General features: G+C 43.5%; 1 protein-coding gene across 2 annotated transcripts in view; it reads left to right on the plus strand.

The window, feature by feature from the left end:
* GALNT1 (polypeptide N-acetylgalactosaminyltransferase 1) overlaps positions 1–19,198 on the plus strand; it is a 112,480-nt gene that overhangs the window by 35,940 nt on the left and 57,342 nt on the right. Inside the window, exons 2-3 of one of the 2 annotated variants that reach the window (XM_066628076.1) lie at positions 9,833–10,056; positions 18,374–18,548. In XM_066628076.1, the coding sequence (XP_066484173.1) occupies positions 9,918–10,056; positions 18,374–18,548 (314 nt within the window). In that variant the 5' untranslated portion in view covers positions 9,833–9,917. Of the gene's footprint in view, positions 1–9,832; positions 10,057–18,373; positions 18,549–19,198 lie in introns of those variants that run through there. The other variant, XM_066628077.1, reaches the window with a different exon arrangement.

Below are 19,198 nucleotides of genomic sequence, written 5' to 3' on the forward strand. Positions count from 1 at the left end.
CCGCAAAGAAAGAAGGGTTCCACTAAATCCAGGAGGGTGCCCGCATGGCTAACCAGCCAAGTTAGAGAGGCTGTGAAGGGCAAGGAAGCTTCCTTCCGTAAATGGAAGTCTTGCCCTAATGAGGAGAATAAAAAGGAACATAAACTGTGGCAAAAGAAATGTAAGAAGGTGATACTGGAGGCCAAGCGAGACTATGAGGAACGCATGGCCAGCAACATTAAGGGGAATAATAAAAGCTTCTTCAAATATGTTAGAAGCAGGAAACCCGCCAGAGAAGCGGTTGGCCCTCTGGATGGTGAGGGAGGGAAAGGGGAGATAAAAGGAGACTTAGAGATGGCAGAGAAATTGAATGAGTTCTTTGCATCTGTCTTCACGGCAGAAGACCTCGGGCAGATACCGCTGCCCGAATGGCCCCTCCTAACTGAGGAGTTAAGTCAGATAGAGGTTAAAAGAGAAGATGTTTCAGTCCTCATTGATAAATTAAAGATCAATAAGTCACCGGGCCCTGATGGCATCCACCCAAGGGTTATTAAGGAATTGAAGAATGAAGTTGCAGATCTCTTGACTAAGGTATGCAACTTGTCTCTCAAAACGGCCACGGTGCCAGAAGATTGGAGGATAGCAAATGTCACGCCTATTTTTAAAAAGGGAAAGAGGGGGGACCCGGGAAACTATAGGCCGGTCAGCCTAACATCCATACCGGGTAAGATGGTGGAATGCCTCATCAAAGATAGGATCTCAAAACACATAAACGAACAGGCCTTGCTGAGGGAGAGTCAGCATGGCTTCTGTAAGGGCAAGTCTTGTCTCAGGAACCTTATAGAATTCTTTGAAAAGGTCAACAGGCATGTGGATGCGGGAGAACCCGTGGACATTATATATCTGGACTTTCAGAAGGCGTTTGACACGGTCCCTCACCAAAGGCTACTGAAAAAACTCCACAGTCAGGGAATTAGAGGACAGGTCCTCTCGTGGATTAAGAACTGGTTGGAGGCCAGGAAGCAGAGAGTGGGTGTCAATGGGCAATTTTCACAATGGAGAGAGGTGAAAAGCGGTGTGCCCCAAGGATCTGTCCTGGGACCGGTGCTTTTCAACCTCTTCATAAATGACCTGGAGACAGGGTTGAGCAGTGAAGTGGCTAAGTTTGCAGACGACACCAAACTTTTCCGAGTGGTAAAGACCAGAAGTGATTGCGAGGAGCTCCAGAAGGATCTCTCCAGACTGGCAGAATGGGCAGCAAAATGGCAGATGCGCTTCAATGTCAGTAAGTGTAAAGTCATGCACATTGGGGCAAAAAATCAAAACTTTAGATATAGGCTGATGGGTTCTGAGCTGTCTGTGACAGATCAGGAGAGAGATCTTGGGGTGGTGGTGGACAGGTCGATGAAAGTGTCGACCCAATGTGCGGCGGCAGTGAAGAAGGCCAATTCTATGCTTGGGATCATTAGGAAGGGTATTGAGAACAAAACGGCTAGTATTATAATGCCGTTGTACAAATCTATGGTAAGGCCACACCTGGAGTATTGTGTCCAGTTCTGGTCGCCGCATCTCAAAAAAGACATAGTGGAAATGGAAAAGGTGCAAAAGAGAGCGACTAAGATGATTACGGGGCTGGGGCACCTTCCTTATGAGGAAAGGCTATGGCGTTTGGGCCTCTTCAGCCTAGAAAAGAGACGCTTGAGGGGGGCATGATTGAGACATACAAAATTATGCAGGGGATGGACAGAGTGGATAGGGAGATGCTCTTTACACTCTCACATAATACCAGAACCAGGGGACATCCACTAAAATTGAGTGTTGGGAGAGTTAGGACAGACAAAAGAAAATATTTCTTTACTCAGCGTGTGGTCGGTCTGTGGAACTCCTTGCCACAGGATGTGGTGCTGGCGTCTAGCCTAGACGCCTTTAAAAGGGGATTGGACGAGTTTCTGGAGGAAAAATCCATTATGGGGTACAAGCCATGATGTGTATGCGCAACCTCCTGATTTTAGGAATGGGTTAAATCAGAATGCCAGATGTAGGGGAGGGCACCAGGATGAGGTCTCTTGTTATCTGGTGTGCTCCCTGGGGCATTTGGTGGGCTGCTGTGAGATGCAGGAAGCTGGACTAGATGGGCCTATGGCCTGATCCAGTGGGGCTGTTCTTATGTTCTTATGTACTGTGTACATATCTACCCCAGATTGTGCTAGCAATCTATCTTTCCCAACCAACATTGTGGTATCTACTATAGACTGTCAGTGAGGATTACATCCTAGTGTTTTAAAAATCAGACCTCTGCCAAACATTTGCAAAATGCAATGAGGGTGTGATCCTGCCAAAAAGAACGAAGCTTGCTTGATTTAAATCAGGGGTGTCCAAACATTTTGGCATGAGAGCTGCATCATGTATCTGACACGTTTTCGAGGATCAGAAAATAAGTAATAAATACATGGAGGACTGATGTGCTGAGAGTTTGAATATAATAAGTGGGTAGGGGTGGAAGGAGGAGGGGAGAAAAGGGCAAAATTGACCTGCACAGGAAGAGGGGGGAATGAACTTTGAAAAAGGATTGGGGCAGCAGGGTGCAAAACAGATTTGCATGGAAAGAGGGGGCGAATGGATTTTGAAAAAGCATCGAGCAACCTACAGTGCAAATCACAAACTTTTTTTGTCATAGTTCCTGCTCTAAGTTTAATTAACATTTATATCTATATTCGAGGTCTCTCATTCAGCCACTAGAGGTGCTTAATGTAATGCGATGTAATGGAATACTGGCTCAATTTGGTATATATACAGAAGTGCATCTTTTGAGTTAATTTTAACCCTGAGAGGTTAGGGAACTTAGGGAACCAGATAAAATCCTCCCAAGGGCCAGATTTGGCCCCAAGACTGGAGTTTGGACACCCCTGATTTAAGTGCAAGTGTTGAGCCATAGCTTTTCTGTCAGGAGTGAAAAGATTAACTTTGGTTGCAGCTTGCAGCCTCGTTGCCCTGGAGACTAATTTTCTCTGCATTGTCCTCTTGCTGCTCTGAGCTTCTCCTGGCTGTTGCAATGTGCCTGAACAGCCCTGGCCCCTTAGTGACCTGCAGAAAAGGTGAGGAGATTATTTTACACTTGATTCATTGACAGAAAATTCTTGCCTTTTAGGCAAGTATCTATGGTACATATACGTCGATAGCTATCATTTTAAGAGAACAGTATTAGTTTGAAGAGCAGATTGGATAAGTTAAAGTGTTTCGAAACTTGAGGAAATAAAATGTATGACTTTATGTTAGAACCGGTTTTGCTTGGGAAGTTGATAATGACAATGGAAGTCATTTTGCCTCTTGATTGAGATGTAAGGATAACATCATGCATCACTCACAGCGTTCAGTGAACTCAGATCAGTGTTCACAGATTTGTTTTTCCTGTGGTATGTTTAGAGATTACTTTGAAACCCAAAATTGTTATATTTTAGAGGTTAGATTAGCAATTTTTAGCCATTGTGCCGTGGCATACTGGTGTGCCACAGATGGTCAGCACAACTTTGGGAAAGGTCATTTATTAGTAGGGCAACTGGGGGATGTGAGCCCCGTACTAGAAGCATGGTGTGCCTTGTCAATTGTCAAAGAACTGATGGTGTGCCTTGACAATGTTAGTGCCTTGTCAATGTGCCATGAGATGAAAAAGATTGAAAACTGCTGGATTAGATGAAAGGCTCATAATTATTTACACAAAAAATGCATTGAAATCACTGTATATACTTGCCTACAGGTCAAAAAATTTATGCCTAAAAAAGAACCTGAGATCCTGGGTTTACTTATGCCTGGGTCAATGCAGTGAATGGAGCAGGGTCCTCTCAGAGCTTCTGGGAAGCTTATGGAGGCTCAGCAGCTGTCTGGTGAAGTGGGGGGGGGGGCTGGAAATGGGCTGAGAAGCAGGAAGCAGGTGGAGAAAGGAGAATTTTTACCAGTAATTACGGTATTCAGAGGCAGCCATTTTAGCCTCTTCTCCAGACAGGAAGAAAAGGCGCTTCTGGGAATTGTAGTCTGTATGAGCTGCTGCTATGGAATGCAGCACATACTCCCACAAAGCCTCCCCACAATTCCCAGAAGCCCCTTTGTCTCCATTCCAGTTTGGAGAAGAAGGGAAATGCCTCCTTTTCTTTTGCTGCTGCCTCAGAACATTCCTGGAAAGTCATTTGCAAAGAATTTCACACCCCCCCCCCAAGCTTAGGTGTCCGGTTTTTAAAACCCCAGGATGTGATCCTCATTTTCATCTGAAACAAGGTCCCAGGCTGCAATGCACCATTGCTTAAGAATAACACCATGGAAAGCAGTGGGTGTGCTTCTGAGGTGAGAGGGTTGCAACTGTGTGCAGCTCAGTCCTTGTTGCTTGTCTCCCTGCTGTGAACTGAACTGCACACTCCCAATTACATGTATTATGTTGCATGTTCTATGTAGAGCCTCTGGCTTCACACACCAGGCACCTTAAAGAAGGATTTGACTAATAGTTCTACTGGTATGTTGTTTTAAAGGCACTTACTCTGACAGTATTTACACAAATGTTGTGAAGACCAGAATTTGAAAAGTTAATGAACAAAAATACATCTTATGATCTTTTATTGTATTTTTAATAAATTAGAAACTTTACAGTTTTTAGGTAACAATTACTGGAAGGTTATTTTTCAGGATCTGGCCTCGGGTAAAATCAGACAAAATTATAGTCAGACCCCCCCCCCCCCAAGTTTAACCCCCGACTTATTTGAGGGTCATAGAAAATTCCATGATTTGGGACTCAAAACCTGCCCTTGACTTATCTGTGAGATCGACTTATAGGCTGGTTTCTGCGGTGGTCAAAATTCAGAGTTGCTAAATTTCTCTTGAGTAAATGACCATGTAAACAATATGATGCCTATAACATCATATTGTTTAACGTGATCTATTAAACAGCATGAAAGGTACAATGTCTCAATTCACTGAAAATGTCCTTAAGTAAAATTTTAATTGGAAATCTCATAAGTGTGTTTAGCCTTGTGAACAGAACTCAAGTGATGTGTAACATCCCTGACTGCTTATGTTGCCCACAGTCCTTTAGTGAAAGATATTTTGTAGTTTAAAATCAGAATGTGAGTTATAAAGAGTAACCTTGTAACTTATGTTTGACCTTGTAACTTATCTCCCAGCTTTCCTCTACTCCTGTAGAGGAGAGAGGGATTGTTTGGGGGGGGGGGGTTGAGCTGTTAGCTTTGTCCTCATAGGTTGCTCAGAACAATGGGTTTGAAAACATACAATGTACCCAAAGTGTTTTTGTCTGGAGCTTACCTTGGATACGAAAGAGACTTCTTGTACTTGTGTAAAATTCCAATGATGTAAAAAATTATGTGTGTATGCTGTCTTGAATTTTCACATAGGTGGAATTTCATAAAAGTACAGCTGTCTCTCTTCTGCCCCGAGGAAGATTCTTGACAAAGTGTTTCAGGTATATGTACACGTTTTAATCATTGAATTGTTTGGAGCACCTTTTTGCGATTTTGCTGTCCTTGTGTTTACCCTTTACCTTGGAGGGTTTCCCCCTCCCCACTCAGTTTTGGTACCCCTACCCTGATTTCAGATAAGCTAGTTGAAAGTTTGAGTGTCTTAAGTATCCTGTTAGTACATCCTGTTAGTCCTGTTAGTACAAATTTGCTTAGTACAGATTTGTCTGTTAGTACAAATCCTGTTAGTACAAAACTGCTTCCCCCCCCTTGTCCGATTCTAAGACATTATTTGTACTTAAGGCTGCTTCATATATAGAAAATGTCTTTCCCCAGCCATGTGAACTAAAAATACTCTGTATGTAATGTTTGAAGCGAGTATATATGTAAATGTAAGACAGTGGTGACCAACCTGCAGCATGTCACATGTCTCTTTTTATGTAGAGAATCTTGAATTCCACATTCCACCTTTATTGTCTGATGTTTACTAGAACAGCTAAAAAGCCTTCAAATTCAAGGATAGTATTATATCCAAGTGCCAGACATGGAAGTACTGTGGCCTATTTGAGGTTTTCCGAAGACACCAGCTGACTGCTCATGAGGCATGGGCTTTTAGTCCAGCCCAGCAAGATTCAGTCTGAGGTCCGTATAAGGTGCATTTTTGCACAGTCCAGCCCCTCTCAGCTTGCCCACCTTGTCATCCTCAAAAGTGATCTTAGTCAGAATCTTTGTGGATGATTTTCCCAAGGATGGTATCTCCGCCAGCTGGGCCACCTGGGCTTTGCTGATCTCATTAGCCATCTTTGCACTGTCCCGCTCAGTCCCTGCTTACCTTCCACTGCCAGCCCCTCACCTCTCCAGTGGTTCACCAATCTGGCCTTCTTGGGTAAATGAGTGACTCACCAATTAGTGGAATGCAACTCACTAGCATCTGCCCTATTGGCTTTCTGTCTTGTCCATCATTCTTTTCTTGCTCTTCTCCCTGTTTTCCAACCAGAGCACATCAGGCAAAATGGACATAGCACCCTAAGTGCACCCATTGCTGTATTGGAAACTTGGGGACATGCTGTATTAGGAGTAGCAAAGAAATCAAGTAAACCGCTGTGTTGCTTTCTTATTTAAATGTATTTCAAAAATATATTATACGGGCGCAAAAAATATTTGCATATGCCACTTAGAAATGTCTGCGTGCCATGGGTTAGCCACTCCTTATGTGAGAGATGCCTATACAATAGGTGCTTTTGACAAAGATTCTTCAGCATGCATATTTCATGTGTTTCTATACAATAAATCATTCTAAGTGTTGCTGACTAGATGTGGTTAAATAGTTGTGGAAAATGTCGGGACCTATTGCGTTGTATTTCCCTGCTTGTATTAAGTAGTCTTAAAGCTATGTATGTAGTGAAGGAGCTTGTTACAAACATTAGCAGCTTATACTCAATTACCATGAGAGAAAAGTTGGGAGCAGTTGGTGATGCAGTTGGGTAGTGTAGCAGTGACTTTTGGGGAGCAACCAAAACTCGGGGGTCAGGTTGCTGGATGCAGGTGCAAGAGCAGAAGCAGTGAAAAGTCAGACAGAGATCAAGAGACAGCAGGCAGATTGAGGGTTGAGAGTGCAGAAAGAGAGACGCTGTTTTTCCAAGCCTTCTCACTGCCGTTTTTATTGTACTTTGCAACATTAATAAGTTACATTCAGTTCCCAGATTGTGCCACATTAGAATCGCATACAGGGGCATGAACTATGGGTACTTTTTTCCAAGTGCCGTATCAGTTCACACTTCGCACCCCTTTCGGTGTGCCGTGGGGGGGGGGAGGTTTGCCTGCCTTGCCATGTTACCAAGGCTTCAGTGTGCTTCTGCATAAGCACTAAAACACCACAGGTAGGGTGCAGTTGGGTGCAGTCCATGATGCAGTTGGGTAGGTGAGATGAGAAAGCCCTTTCAGTAAGGAACAGCGCGATGTATCAGATGCCTATCTTGGAATAAGCAAGTGCAAGTAATAATTTCCTAAACTTTAATTGAGGCCTGCTGTCCTCATTCTAAAAACAGATAATCTTGGGGTAAATTAAAATTGCTGATTTTTGTTACGCAACTGCAACCCATTTTGTTAAGTAGCTATTCTGTTTAGGATGGCAGTTCAACCCAGACATTGCCCTTGGAGGAGCAGGGGTGCAAATGCCCAGGGTGCCAGGAATTTAGGTGCCTAGGGGTGGGACCGCAACCTGCTCCCCCGCCATCAATTTGTTGGCATGGTTGGGAATCACATTGACAGTGGCTGCACTCTTGCAGTCACTACTGTTGGTGTGGTTCCACGCTGATCCAAGGGCGCTGATCCAAGCATCGTCCACCTCCTGGGTGCCTTCCAGCAGCATGAAAAAGCTCAGTTGGAGCCTTCCCTGCCTCTAGAAGTAGTGCAAATGACTCCTTTGGAGCCTGGACTGCCTCCTACCTCCCCCCCCCTTTTTCAAATAGCGAATGGAGGGGTTGGTGTGCCAGTGGCAGTGGGTGGGTAAGTGGCCTCTAGCAAGAAAACTGCCAGGACCACCAGTGAAGAAAGGTATTGTTTTTTATTCCATTTTACCCAGCAGCTTTCTTGTGCTGCTAGTTTTGTGAAAATAGGAAGATTTTCAGCAATTGTAAGTCTGTATTTAAATCTAATAATAGCTTTCCAAATCAAGGTTGAAATCTTTAGAAGTTCCAATTACAAGTGTATCACTTCAGAGGCTATACATGGGGGTAGGGCTAAAAGCTTCCCAAAAAAAGCTTGCTAGAGTCGCTCAAGCTGCTCTATTGGTCCCAAAAACTAGATTGGTGAGCCATATAACATATGTGGCAATACCATTGCTTTATATGCCTTTAGGAGTGCTGGCACGTACTGTCCTCCTTTGATGTAAAAAAATTTTCCTCAATGCTAGTAGCGTCAGTTCAATTTTCCCTTTAAGATAATGTATATGTTTGGACCATGCAAGGTTAGACTGGAACACTACTTGAAGATAGCGAAATTCATTAACTGTCTGCAGCTTATATGGGCCAATTTTCCAACTTTCATTGGTTCTTATTGATTTTGTAAAAACCATTATTTTAGATTTATCCTCATTTATTTCTAATACTTCTTCACTACAGTAAGCAATAAATGCTTTAATAGCACGTTTAAGACCAATATGAGTTCTGGACAATAGAACAAGATCATCAGCATATAATAAGGCAGGAAATGGTTTGTTATCTAAGCGTGGTGCATGTATATCTAAATCAAGTAATTTAGGAACAAAGTCATTGAGATAGAGATTAAATAAATGCGGCGCAAGAACACATCCCTGCCTTACCCCTCTTTCAACAGATATGGGGCGAGAAATAGCTCCATCTTTGTTTAGTTTAACATATAAGGAGTTTCCAGTATATAAATTCATTATTAATTTTAAGAATCTTTTAGGTATAGATGTAGAATTCAGTTTATTCCAGAGTCTTGTGTGAGACGCTGAGTCAAAGGCAGATCTATAAATGCTGCATATAAGGTGCCAGGAACATTTATTGCATATTTACTTATTTACTTATCAATGATGCCAATATTATTTTCATTAATATGAAAATATGTGAGCTGGGCCTACAGTCACTAGAAAAATTCAGTGGAAGAAGCCATTTGCTGCTTAATTCAAGATTGGGATTGCCTCCTAAGGGAGGCTAAGGGTAAATGCTCCCCTTCTTATTTCGGAATTAAATTTCCCACTAAATTTTCTTTACCCATTTATTTTTATGTACTGACGGTTCCTAAGTTGAGGCGTGCTTATATGATTGCACGATGCAATACTTTACCAACGGCACAAATGAAGGGTCGTTTTCAAAGGATCCCTCCTGAGCAGTGTTACTGTGATTGCCCTTTAACTGAATTAGACACCCGGATGCATATCTTTTTGTGATGCCCAAAATATACAGCAGGGAGAGAAAGATTCTTAAAGAAATGGATACATAAATTTTCTATGTTTTCGAACTCCTTAAGACTGAAAATACTGTTAAGTAGTCTTTGCAAGAGTGTGTTGTGGATATAGCCAAATTCTGTTTCTGTGTGGTTTTAAACTCTGGTTTTAAGATTTTAGATAAATAGGTGTATGGCTTATGTGCTGATCAACCTAATAAACTTGAACTTGATTGTTTTTTATAAGATCTGGTTTACTAAAGTGCCTATATTTTAAGAAATACACATTGCCTAAATATCCTTTTGTACATGAAAACATGAGAATTTTAATCTGCTTTATGTTTAACTCACAATATAACTTTACTCATGTTTATTTATTTATAATTTATATTTATAATGTTTATTCTGTTACTATTTATTTATTCTTATTATTCTTTATAATATAATGTTATTCTTTATTTATAATGTTTTTTCTTTTTTCTCCATAGATACAGAACATGATATCTGAAATGGGATTAAAGCAGAATCATTGACGTCAATATACATTATTTTTGTATTTGACTTAAAAGTGCCATGAGAAAATTTGCATATTGCAAGGTGGTCCTTGCCACCTCACTGGTTTGGGTCCTGTTGGATATGTTTTTGTTGCTGTACTTCAGCGAATGCAATAAATGTGATGATAAAAAAGAGCGAGGCCTACCTCCTGGGGATGGTGAGTGCATATGTACAAATACAGTAACTTATAATGATCAGATATGGAATTGTTGATTTTAGCATTGTGAAATATTAATCAGTTGACTAAATAGAGAAATGATGGGGAAAAGAAAGTATTTGCTCTTAAACTAAATTAAAATCACATTGATTTTTTTCCCCCTTCTTGGAATAGTAAATTTCATATAGTACCACAAACTGTGTTTTAAATTTCCTTTACTGCAAAAGTGGTTATGCAGTGGGCGGGGGGGGGGGGGATTTTTGAGAAACACAAGTGTAAAATTTGTTTCATCACATGGAACTATTTGTAGAAGAATTCTTTATTTGTAGCAAGCACAAATAGCTATCTGTTTTTTTCTACAGAATAGTTTTTCACAGCCCAATGCATTTTGGTATCTAAAAACTTTGATCTGTTCTTGAATATGTTTGGGACAGTGATTCAAAAAATGAGATTGTGATCTAGTTTTGGAGATTGAATCTAGGAAAAGTGTGTCTCCAAAACTAAAACTCATAGATCAAAGCAGATCCCATTTTTTGAATTTGTGCCCCAAATATATCCAAGAGTCCATGGTGTAGCTAATGATTGTGTAGCCTGGTGCCAAGCTCAAAATGTTACCCTGGAAGTGATGCCACAACCAGAAGTGACATCACACCCAGGCTTTTTAAAAAGTGAAAATTGGGAGGAGCCCACCTCTTCCTCCCAGCAGCTCACCACCCACTTGCTCTGCTGCCTCCCCCCCCCAGTTAGTGGCATAGCTAAGGCTATCTGCAACCAAGAAGATTTTGTAGTCCCCCCTGCATGACAAAATCGAAATTTAATTAAGTAAATAAATAAAAAGTTATTGGTTCCATGCTGAATCATAATTACATCTCATTGGCACTCAGAACAAACCGTCTCATAGGTCAGTTTGGAGTTAAGCAAATCCACTTTTTGTTCCAGAAGTCAGTTTTGTTCTCATTTTCTGGTTAATTGGCCATAACTTTTGATAGAAAACAGATATCCCAGTGCCATTTGTTTCATTGCACTCTGCATTAAATTACCTTTCCATTGATATTATAACATGATGGTATTACTTATTCATATCAAGATTTTCACAATTTTGGTCACCAGTGTCAAGCTCAGCTTGTTGCCCCCCGAAAGCTTGATGCCTGGTCAACTGTTACCCCCTGCACCTCCTTAGCTACGCCACTGCCAAGAGTAGGTCTAACTTCCAAAGCACCAGAACAGAAAGTTGTTTTTTGTTGGGCTGTGTTATGGTAGGTATTAGTGTTCCAAAAATATAGGCTAATCCAAGCAACCCATTCAGGGGCCTGCAGAGTGGATTAAGCCCATCAATAGCCTTTTGTCTTCCTGAGCTTTTGTAATCTCACCTGGGAAGACCAGCCCCCCTTTCAATCAGCAAGGAGGGAGGGAGGAGGAGCTAGCTAGGGGTATAAAGCTAGTGCCTGCCACCGTGTGAGCCTCTCTGCAGAAGCGCGCGTAGCCTCTGGGACACCAAGTGCCTCTGGGAACAAAATGTCAGGTAAGGCACCACGAGTTTAGCATCTGGGCAAGTTCAGCAGCAGGGCGAGGAGGCGAGGCCAGGGCCCCAGACACTGACCTTCTCTTCCCTTGAGAAGAGGGCAGCAAACCAGTGTAGGGTTTTTAAGTACCCCTAAATAAAAACAACAAAAAAGCTATGCAGTCAGCCAGCCAGCAGCAGGGTTGCCCAGGTGGGAAGTCTCAGGGCTGGAGGACGTCATCCTGGAGAGGAGGGAAACATTCCCCTAGTGGGGACCCCTTCTCTTGGGGACGGGCCCATATCTGAACGCACTCAGGATACTCGGGAGGGGGTTCGGGGGCTTCTTGTAGTGGGGGATTTGATTATTAGAAACATAGAGAGGGGGTTTGCGACGGATGTGAGGACCGCATGGCGACTTGCCTGCCTGGTGCGAAGTTTGTAGACATCACTTCTCGTCTAGACAGGCTGGTAGACAGTGCTGGGGGAGAGGTAGCGGTTGTGCATGTCGGCACCAACGACGTGGGCAAGTGTAGCCGGGAGGTCCTGGAGGCCAAATTTAGGCTATTAGGTAGGAAGCTGAAAGCCAGGACCTCAAAGGTAGCATTCTCAGAAGTGCTACTTGTTCCACGCGCAGGGCTAGCTAGGCAGGCGGAGATCAGGGGTCTCAATGCGTGGATGAGATGGTGGTGTAGGGAGGAGGGGTTTAGATTCATTAGGCACTGGGGAACGTTTTGGGACAAGCAGGGCCTGTACAAGAGGGACGGGCTTCACTTGAACCAGAATGGAACCAGACTGCTGACACATAACATTAAAAAGGTGGCAGAGCAGCTTTTAAACTGATCCCTGGGGGAAGGCCGACAGGAGCCAAGGGGCATCCGGTTCGGGACTCCTCATCCCTATGGGACGGGGAGGTTAGAGAACAACAAGACAAAGGCAGAGTAGGAGAAGAAATTGGGAATGGTAGCGTGATGGGATGTGTTAGACGGTTTGGCACAGTGAGAGGATGCGGAGACAAAGGAGCTAATAAGCAACCCATCCTGGGGCATTCAATGTACAAATGCTTTTATGCAAATGCCCGAAGTCTCCGAGCAAAGATGGGAGAACTGGAATGTCTGGTGACAAGGGAAAATAGTGGGCATAACGGAAACCTGGTGGAATGCGGAGAATCAGTGGGATACCGCAATCCCAGGCTATAAACTCTACAGAAGGGACAGGCAGGGGCGTGTTGGAGGTGGGGTGGCCATTTATGTTAAGGAAGGGATAGAATCCAGCAAAGTAGAGGTTGAAGGTGGGTCTGACCCCACTGTAGAATCTCTGTGGGTTAAATTACCAGGTCGATGAAAGTGTCAACCCAATGTGCGGCGGCAGTAAAGAAGGCCAGTTCTATGTTTGGGATCATTAGAAAAGGTATTGAGAACAAAACAGCTAATATTATAATGCCGTTGTACAAATCTACGGTAAGGCCACACCTGGAGTATTGTGCCTAGTTCTGGTCGCCGCATCTCAAAAAAGACATAGTGGAAATGGAAAAGGTGCAAAAGAGAGCGACTAAGATGATTACTGGGCTGGGGCACCTTCCTTATGAGGAAAGGCTGTGGTGTTTGGGCCTCTTCAGCCTAGAAAAGACACGCCTGAGGGGGACACATGATTGAGACATACAAAATTTTGCAGGGGATGGACAGAGTGAATAGAGAGATGCTCTTTACACTCTCACATAACACCAGAACCAGGGGACATCCACTAAAATTGAGTGTTGGGAGAATTAGAACAGACAAAAGAAAATATTTCTTTACTCAGCGTGTGGTTGGTCTGTGGAACTCCTTGCCACAGGATGTGGTGATGGCGTCTGGCCTGGACGTCTTTAAAAGGGGGTTGGACAAGTTTCTGGAGGAAAAATCCATTATGGGTTACAAGCCATGATGTACATGTGCAACCTCCTGATTTTAGAAATGGGTTATGTCAGAATGCCAGATGCAAGGGAGGGCACCAGAATGAGGTCTCTTGTTATCTGGTGTGCTCCCTGGGGGCATTTGGTGGGCTGCTGTGAGATACAGGAAGGTGGACTAGATGGGCCTATGGCCTGATCCAGTGGGGCTGTTCTTATGTTCTTATTGGAGTAGGGAGAGGGCACAATAAATTCTGAGGCAAGCTCAGTTCTGCATTTGAAGTTTGGTGTGTGTTTGTGAAGGAGAGGACATTCTGAAAGTGTCTGCTTATTCAACAGCTGGAATTCCAGCTGCAGTTGCCTGCCTGTGCTTTGTTGCCTTATTAGTGATGAGGACGCATAAGCAAATAAGAAAATGATTCTCCAGTTAGGGGAGGGATTACTTGAACCTTTAGAATTGCCCTTTCCGTGATGTTGAAGTCTGGATCACCTAGCAGATTGACCTCTGTGAAGGGACAGCAAGCCCCCAGATCAGTCCTATTTCATATGTGGAGCATGATTTTTAAAGCTGAGCTACTCCAGGTTCAGTTCTTGGCTAGCCAATTCTTTTTCCTCTTGTTTTCTTCCTTTTCCCTATTCCACCCCTAGCTAGAGAGGGAAGGGAGATATGATGGCAACTGGACCAGCTCCCCAGTCTTGCAGTAAAGTTACAAAGGGAATGTCCAGTTGTTCTAGAGCAGGGGTCTCCAAACTTTTTGGCCAGAGGGCCGCATCAAATGTCTGGCACGGTTTTGAGGGCCAAAAAATAAATTTAAATATAAGATTTATATAAATAAATTAGAGATGAAACTTAGATGTGTAAATAAATGAATGAATGGGCTCATTCATTCAACCTCTCTGGCCCTTAGAACATCCTCCAGATGCAACCAGAGCATAGTCATGTTTGGCAAAGTGGGCCTGGGGCTTTCAGGGGACAAGAGGCTGGCCGCGGGCCGGATAGAGGCTTGCTGCAGGCCGCATCTGGCCCCTGGGCTGGGGTTTGGAGACCCCTGTTCTAGAGTGTGGTGAAGGCTCATGGGCCTCACTCCCACCAGAGTTGAATGGCAGAGCTTGTAAGAGTCAGGTTGAGAGCTTTTTCTTCAGGCTGAGGTTTCTTGCCGCAGCTGTTTAAATCTTGTGCTGGCTGCAAGCCAGCAGCTGGAGCAAGGTGAGGAGAGGTGCCTCCCTGACTCTCTGTGCCCTTCTGGGAGCAGGGTGCAGTTCAACAAGATGCGCGCTATAGCGAGAAGAGTTGTTTTTGGTGATTTTGCCCAGCAAGCATAAGCATTGGCTTCCCCTTTCAGGATAATAAAAGCTTCTTCAAATATGTTAGAAGCAGGAAACCCGCCAGAGAAGCGGTTGGCCCTCTGGATGGTGAGGGAGGGAAAGGGGAGATAAAAGGAGACTTAGAGATGGCAGAGAAATTAAATGAGTTCTTTGCATCTGTCTTCACGGCAGAAGACCTCGGGCAGATACCGCTACCCGAACGGCCCCTCCTGACCGAGGAGTTAAGTCAGATAGAGGTTAAAAGAGAAGATGTTTCAGACCTCATTGATAAATTAAAGATCAATAAGTCACCGGGCCCTGATGGCATCCACCCAAGGGTTATTAAGGAATTGAAGAATGAAGTTGCAGATCTCTTGACTAAGGTATGCAACTTGTCCCTCAAAACGGCCACGGTGCCAGAAGATTGGAGGATAGCAAATGTCACGCCTATTTTTAAAAAGGGAAAGAGGGGGGACCCGGGAAACTATAGGCCGGTCAGCCTAACATCCATACCGGGTAAGATGGTGGAATGCCACATCAAAGATAGGATCTCAAAACACATAGACGAACAGGCCTTGCTGAGGAAGAGTCAGCATGGCTTCTGTAAGGGTAAGTCTTGCCTCACGAACCTTATAGAATTCTTTGAAAAGGTCAACAGGCATGTGGATGCGGGAGAACCCGTGGACATTATATATCTGGACTTTCAGAAGGCGTTTGACACGGTCCCTCACCAAAGGCTACTGAAAAAACTCCACAGTCAGGGAATTAGAGGACAGGTCCTCTCGTGGATTGAGAACTGGTTGGAGGCCAGGAAGCAGAGAGTGGGTGTCAATGGGCAATTTTCACAATGGAGAGAGGTGAAAAGCGGTGTGCCCCAAGGATCTGTCCTGGGACCGGTGCTTTTCAACCTCTTCATAAATGACCTGGAGACAGGGTTGAGCAGTGAAGTGGCTAAGTTTGCAGACGACACCAAACTTTTCCGAGTGGTAAAGACCAGAAGTGATTGTGAGGAGCTCCAGAAGGATCTCTCCAGACTGGCAGAATGGGCAGCAAAATGGCAGATGCGCTTCAATGTCAGTAAGTGTAAAGTCATGCACATTGGGGCAAAAAATCAAAACTTTAGATATAGGCTGATGGGTTCTGAGCTGTCTGTGACAGATCAGGAGAGAGATCTTGGGGTGGTGGTGGACAGGTCGATGAAAGTGTCGACCCAATGTGCGGTGGCAGTGAAGAAGGCCAATTCTATGCTTGGGATCATTAGGAAGGGTATTGAGAACAAAACGGTTAGTATTATAATGCCGTTGTACAAATTGATGGTAAGGCCACACCTGGAGTATTGTGTCCAGTTCTGGTTGCCGCATCTCAAAAAAGACATAGTGAAAATGGAAAAGGTGCAAAAGAGAGCGACTAAGATGATTACGGGGCTGGGGCACCTTCCTTATGAGGAAAGGCTACGGCGTTTGGGGCTCTTCAGCCTAGAAAAGAGACGCTTGAGGGGGGACATGATTGAGACATACAAAATTATGCAGGGGATGGACAGAGTGGATAGGGAGATGCTCTTTACACTCTCACATAATACCAGAACCAGGGGACATCCACTAAAATTGAGTGTTGGGCGGGTTAGGACAGACAAAAGAAAATATTTCTTTACTCAGCGCGTGGTCGGTCTGTGGAACTCCTTGCCACAGGATGTGGTGCTGGCGTCTAGCCTAGACGCCTTTAAAAGGGGATTGGACGAGTTTCTGGAGGAAAAATCCATTATGGGGTACAAGCCATGATGTGTATGCGCAACCTCCTGATTTTAGGAATGGGTTAAGTCAGAATGCCAGATGTAGGGGAGAGCACCAGGATGAGGTCTCTTGTTATCTGGTGTGCTCCCTGGGGCATTTGGTGGGCCGCTGTGAGATACAGGAAGCTGGACTAGATGGGCCTATGGCCTGATCCAGTGGGGCTGTTCTTATGTTCTTATGATTTTTCCTCTGAACCTTTTGAGTTAAGAGAAGCCCTGTGCTACCCTCTTCCTTGCAGAGTATGGTAACTGGATTGTCAAAGCCATAGAAGGGCTGTTCATTGTTTCAGCCATAGAAGTTTGTCAGTTGAGAGTGAGGCCTCTGAGGAGAAGGGGCAGTCTCTAAAGAGCAGGAATTTAACCTGAACAATGTCATTGAAGTGGGGATTGGTAGCCCATCTTTCTCCTCTGACCTCTTGGATCAAGCCCAGCTCCTGGAATGGATCAGATTGTTTGTGGCACAGGCAATCCTCACAGAGTGCCAGGGCATGGCTCCAGAGAGCTGAGGTGGAATCCCTTTCAAGTTAACAGATGTTGGAAGAGCCACAAAAGGCACAAGTTTATTCCCGGTTTGGGCTGGCATATGAATCTTTGTGTACCTAATGCAGGCCAGTCTTCTAGGTCAGTCTGCACTAAAACATGTGTTATAATGTGCAAAATAGCTCTATTAGTAGAATGGGAAGAGCAAAATGAAGGACTGAGCACCTCCTCTAGGTGTCTTCTGATCCCCCGATTCTTTAGAGCAGGGGTGCTCAAACTTTCAACTTTAGGGATGCTGGACCTTTAACAAGTGTATAGAAGAGAGAATTGCAGCAGGTGCAACTTGTCTGCACCTGCTGAAATTCTCTCTTCTATACACTTGTTAAAGGTCCAGCATCCCTAAAGTTGAAAGTTTGAGCACCCCTGCTTTAGAGTTTAGCTAACCAGCCCTTAACAGTTTGAGGTGAGAGATTCTGAAGACTGCTTTTCCCCATGTAGATTGGCTTGTCCCCCAAGATCTCTCACAAAGGGGCCACTTTTCGTGTGCATGTTCAGTTGAATAGAGTTGGGAGTGGTCTCATTTTAAAACTTTTAATTAACTTTCATATGTCATACAGCACAATAGTTTTAATACTAATTTTTAAAATGATTTTAAAATTTTAAATTGAAATTTTTTCAAACGTACATTTAAATTTTTTTTAAATATCTGATAGTTCATTTTTGTCTGTAAAGTGACAAACTTTTACAGACAAAATGACACCCCCCCCCAATTTTGGGGGATGATGGGATCATAAGATATGAGAGAAAACGCATAACTGTACGATCAAGAGAAAATCATGGAATTGAAATTTTCAAAATTAACTTAATTTTTAAATCTACAACGTAATTCTTGTACAGTGTTTATGAATGTTGTTTCTATGTATGTTACTTTTCTCAGAGTGCAATCCTAACCCCTTATGTCAGTACTTTCCAGCACTGGCATAGTGGTGCCAATGGGACATGTGCTGCATCCTGCAGTTGGGTGCCACTCACAGAGGTCTCCTCAAAGTAAGGGAATGTTTGTTTTCTTACCTTGGAGCTGCATTGCCCTTATGTCAGTGCTGAAAAGCACTGACATAAGGGGTTAGGATTGTCCCCTTAGTTGGTTTTGTTTGAGCTTTAGTTGATGTAACTAATCAGTAGCCAGAAAAATGCAAGCGGGATTAAATTAAATTTCGGGCTATAATTTACAACTCCCACCTTTTCAGTGTTTAGATTATATTCAGTGGGTTTAGGGTTAGTGATGATATAACCATTTCAGAGTAAAGAAGTTTAGTTCTTTTCAAGTATGTGTAAGTAATTCAGAAATTTCTGTTAGTTCCTGAACAGGTACAAAAACCTCATGAAGGCCCAGGAGAAATGGGAAAACCTGTTGTCATTCCTAAAGAGGACCAAGAAAAAATGAAGGAAATGTTTAAAATTAACCAGTTTAATTTAATGGCAAGTGAAATGATTGCACTCAACAGATCTCTACCTGATGTCAGATTGGAAGGGTAAGTGTGTTTACAGAGCTTTAGGGCGCAATCCTAACCCCTTATGTCAGTGCTTTCCAGCACTGGCATAGTGGTGCCAATGGAACATGTGCTGCATCCTGTAGTTGGGTGTCACTCATGGAGGCCTCCTCAAAGTAAGGGAATGTTTGTTCCCTTACCTCAGAGCTGCATTGCCCTTATGTCAGTGCTGGAAAGCACTGACATAAGGGGTTAGGATTGCGCCCTTAAGGACATAATTTATATTAAACGTATACTACTTGAGTTATTCTGTTTTCGTGTTGCAGATAAACATCAAATACTTAAGATGTACTCAATTGTTGTTTACTGAACTGTTCAACTGTGCAAATTTCACTTGTGCCAAATAATGTAATCTAACATATGAACTAGAATTGAATATATTCAGTATTGTCAAGCAAGTTGTCCTTTCCAAATAAAGTCAACAGTGAGAAAATTGGGAAGTTTTCATAACACCTTGAATTAACCAATTTGTCAGTCCTTGTGTACAGATTAAAAAGGATGAGGCATACAGTACATAAAAATGCCAGCTTCTTGAATAACAGCCCAATCCTGAGCTACCTGGGGCACCCAGCCTCGGCGGCACCAAGAACAGCTGCTGCCGGATCCTGTGTGCTCTGGGCTACCGCGGGTGG

This window comes from Tiliqua scincoides, chromosome 5 (genome assembly GCF_035046505.1).
Source record: "Tiliqua scincoides isolate rTilSci1 chromosome 5, rTilSci1.hap2, whole genome shotgun sequence".
Lineage (NCBI taxonomy): Eukaryota > Metazoa > Chordata > Lepidosauria > Squamata > Scincidae > Tiliqua > Tiliqua scincoides.